The sequence below is a fragment of the Procambarus clarkii genome, chromosome 26 (genome assembly GCF_040958095.1).
Source record: "Procambarus clarkii isolate CNS0578487 chromosome 26, FALCON_Pclarkii_2.0, whole genome shotgun sequence".
In the NCBI taxonomy this organism is placed as follows: Eukaryota; Metazoa; Arthropoda; class Malacostraca; order Decapoda; family Cambaridae; genus Procambarus; species Procambarus clarkii.
Window position 1 is genome coordinate 26205261 of NC_091175.1, and position 4425 is coordinate 26209685.

At 39.0% G+C, this 4425-nt stretch overlaps 1 protein-coding gene across 1 annotated transcript in view; it reads right to left on the reverse strand.

Annotated features, from left to right (window-relative positions):
- The window catches only part of LOC138368859 (uncharacterized), a 4820-nt gene extending 985 nt beyond the window's left edge, over nt 1-3835 (reverse strand). The window contains exon 1 of the mRNA XM_069331570.1: nt 3828-3835. Coding sequence (XP_069187671.1) covers nt 3828-3835 — 8 coding nt within the window. The remainder of the gene's footprint in view (nt 1-3827) is intronic.
- Nucleotides 3836-4425: the final 590 nt, after the last annotated feature.

Sequence of the window (4425 nt, forward strand, 5' to 3'; positions counted from 1 at the left end):
GAATAGGTGCTTTAAAACATTTAACTTTTTTTTTAATATTAACCGTCCGTATGTGGAGGTTTAGACAGGCGGGTGGTGTGGATAGTAAGTGGATAATCGACATGATTATCGATCTATAAATATATATATAGATAGATAGATATAAGCTAATATTAAAATATAGTAAAGTTATGTGTATAGTTAGTTGTAAGTTAGGTTAGGTTAGGTGTTTAGGTTCTGTTGGCGATTATTTGTATTTGCAGTACGTGGGTGAAGCATTGACAGCGTTCAGACCCGAACACAGGTCGTCAGCGAAGCACTGTTCGAGAAATGTTCGAACGTCATCAGTTGTGAGTCGTGTGTAAACAGTTTTTCATTCATCAACAGCGGGGTTTTGCGGCTGGATTAATGAGCATTAGGTCTTTGTGGATGAGGACGAGCTGAAACATCAGAAGTAAGCGAAGCGTGTGTAGAGTGTCTCTCAGTCAAAAACAGGGGGGGAGGGTCGAGGGAGGTCTTGATTAACGAGCTTGTTTCCCTTTTTAACGAGGAGGAGCTAATGGCCTGCTGCAGTTTGGATGAGTCTAGCCCTCTGAATGGTTGTTTCAGCCCTTTGTATCTATTTTAGATACAAATAATTACCATAAAATCCAATTCACCTAACGTAATGTATCTTAGGCCTAACTAAACCTAAATATAATGTATATAATAATAATTTACAAAATGCTTGTTTATTCCGTACAGAAATAGTTATTATATCTTTGGGTTCAGCCGAACTCTGACTTAATAGAGCCTTGTTCAAATGCAGGTTATTCACCAATAAGATGTTCAGTTTGAGAAACCGTCAAGTTTATAACATTTTTTCGCTGACGTTTCACTTTCACCCTTGACCGATCTCAGCTTGACCGATTTCAGCTTAGCCTTCACCTTTGACCGATCTCAGCTTGTAATTATTTGATGTCGCATTGAGCGATTTACATTTAATCTGAATTCTCCATTCCATATTTATCCTGTATTGATCATTCCCCAGACAGTCTGCATAGGTCATTCCTCATTCCGTCTATATTGTCTATTGTTCAGACTATATTGACTGTTTCTTTGATTTCTCCATTGTTCATTCCCCATATAGTCCCTAATGGGCATTTCTCGTTTAATATTACTAAGAATTTTTCAATGTACATTAAGCAGCAGTAATTGAGAGTGTTTTAATTCTCCTTTATTTAGTCTGTATTTACCCTTCCTCACTTTGACTGCTTTATTTATTCCTTATTCAGTTCACATTCGTTATTTATTCATTTTATCAATTCGTGATTCAGTTTGTATTGACCAGTCTATATTTATTGTACACTTAAGATTTCGACTCATGGAAAGAAAGGCGATAAAGAGAGAGGTAAAAGAGAAAGGGCAAGAGAGATCTAGTAAGAGAAAGAGAGAACTAGACAGAGACAGAGAGACAAAAACAGAGACAGAGGGAAAAACATAGAGTCAGAGACAGAAGGAAAACAATTATAATAATATTAGAGCACTGTCCATCCCCTGACTCTATACTCGAGGCCACTTATGCAGCTCTACCTTCGTTCTGGACTAACACAACTAATGTCCAGCACACACACACCTCTATATTTACGGGCCTTACTCTAGTTTATGATCTTTGCTCTTAACTCAAGCGGTCGTAACTGTGAAGTGTGGCCTCGTATACGTGTTGGAACACATTCACAACCACTGACAATACACCACTGCATCAAAGGCTGTACCATCAAGAGAGAGACAGAGAGAGAAAAAGAGATAGAGAAACAGGAAGGTCGAAAAAACACAAAAGAGGAAGGAGACAGAAATTGCCGGAGGGAGAGGAAACAAGAGAGGGAAAACAATAGAGGGAGGGAGAGAAAGCAATACAGGGATGGAGACAAAGCAACGAATCTTCAATATCTTCACCTCCTGACGCAGATATATATATATATATATATATATATATATATATATATATATATATATATATATATGAAGGCAGAAAAAAGGAAACTTTCCCAACTTTCTTCAACTGGAGTTTAGTGAGGCACTAAAGTGCGAAATTCAGACAAAACAAAATACAAAATAAAGATTGCGTCCCTTTAACGGGATCATATCTGCTTCAATTCTTTCCCACACACACACACACACACACACACACACACACCTGCTTCACACCTGTTGGGCGGCAACACAACACCTGTCTCCACTCTCACGGACTCTCATCTGCAGTACATTTCACGATCAATCGTGTTATTTATCCTTTTCTAAGTTGTTTATAACAGTACATGGAAGCAGCCTCAGGGCTGGTGGTCGTCCTCTGGCGATGTTGGTGAACTAGGCACTCAGAGGTCACGCCTACAACTAACAATGCTGAAATTTGTCGTTGAACAATTTTGTCGACGTTAATCAGGCAGTTTACCTTCCTTATCTCGTGCGTCGTAATATGCGTCATTTCTGGAATATACTGAACATTGAATTATTTGACTTTAGATATTAGATCAATAACACCGTTCTTCTGGCAACTAAATAAGGCAACTAAATTGATATCGTTACTAACCGCAGGTAAATTGTAACTGAGCAGCTACAGTAGATATTTTTCCACGTGAATGTCCGTTTGTTACATTCATTCGTAGTTCAGCAACATGCCTTGACAAGACTGTAATGGAAGTATTGAAATCTGGAGGGGAAATAATGTAGAATTATTCGAAATTTATTTCTGACACTTTACTCTCCATCATATAGTCTAGGGCAGTTGCAAAAATGCAAATGTGTCTAAAGATGTATAGAGTCACACTGTGTAATGGAAGTATCGAAATCTGGCAGGGAAATGACGTAGAATTATGCGAAATTCATTTCTGACACTGTACTCCCCTTCATATAGACCAAGGCAGCTGCACAAATGCAGATGTACCTAAATGTGTTAATAAACAAAAATACCCCATAGCTATCTCTTGGCACAGGCACTAACCCTTCATATAGTCTGGTAATTCCCACCTATATAACTAATAGTTAAGTAGCTAGTTCTTGACATACTATGTACTCCATATATTCCAGGGTAGCTGAATAAGTACAAATGTACCTAACTGTGTTAATATAACAAAAAGGCTGTCAAACAATTTAACCTTTTTTCCAAGCAGTATAGAGCAGTGCTTCTTAGATCTTCACTCTCGACCATTTATCACAAAATTTCATTCACCTATGTCTAAATTTCCTTATATTTTAGGTCCTGGGTAAAAATTGCTTGTTCCATATGTGCAGCGCTGGAATTAGAATAACATACAAAGCATATATGCGCGAAAAATAGCTGTTTTAAACAAAGGTATTACAATCGCAATTTCAATAGTAATTAAATTATTGCAAATGACCAACGTGTCATTCATTTATTTGTATAATTTAATTCCTCACCGTATTCACCCCTACCCTGTTGAGCTCTGGCTCTTTGGTCCCGCCTCTGAATTGTCAATCAACTGGTGTAGAGATTATTGAGCCTACTAGGTTCTATTAAATCTTCATTTGAAACTGCGTGTGGAGTCGGCCTCCACCACATCACTGCTTAATGCATTCCATTTGTTAACTACTCTGACACTGAACCAAAAATTAATGTCTCTGTGGCTTATTTGGGTACTAAATTTCCACCTTAGTCCCCTTGTTCGTGTCCCACCCGTGCTGAAGAGTTTGTCTTTGTCCACACTGTCAAGTCCCCTCAGAATTTTGTAGGTGGTTATCTTGTCTCCTCTTATTCTTCTGTTTTGCAGGGGCGTGAGGTTTAGCTCACGTGGCCATTCCTAGTAGCTCATACCTCTCAGTCTCAGTCCGGGACCAGTCTGGTGGCATACCTCTGCATCTTCTCTAACTTTGTCTTGAATTTAACTAGGTATGGACTCCTGGCTGGAGCTGCATACTCCAGGATTGGTCTGGCATAAGTGGTATACAAGGTCATGAACGATTCCTTACTCAAGTTTCTAAAGCCAGTTTTAATGTTGGCCAATATAGCATATGCCGCTGATGATATTCTTTGATGTGGGTCTCTGGGGGACAGGTTTGGTGTGATATCATCCCCCAGAACTTTCTCTCTATTTGACTCTTGCAGGATTTCACCTCCCAGCTGATACCTTGTGTTCGGCCTTCTGTTCCCTTCGCCTAATTTCATTACTTTACACTTTCCTGAGTTGAATTTTAGTAGCCATTTTTTAGACTATTCCTCCAGTTTGTCCAGGTCATCCTGTAGTCTCTGTCTATCTTCATCTGTTTTGATTCTTCTCATAATTTTTGCAATATCAGCAAACATTGAGAAAAATGAGTCTATACTCTTTGGAAGATCGTTTACAAATATTAGAAACAGGATGGGCCCAAGTACAGAGCCCTGTGGGATTCCTCTGGTGACATCTCGCCACTCTGATGTCTCTCCCCTCACAGTTACTCGCTGTTTCCTGT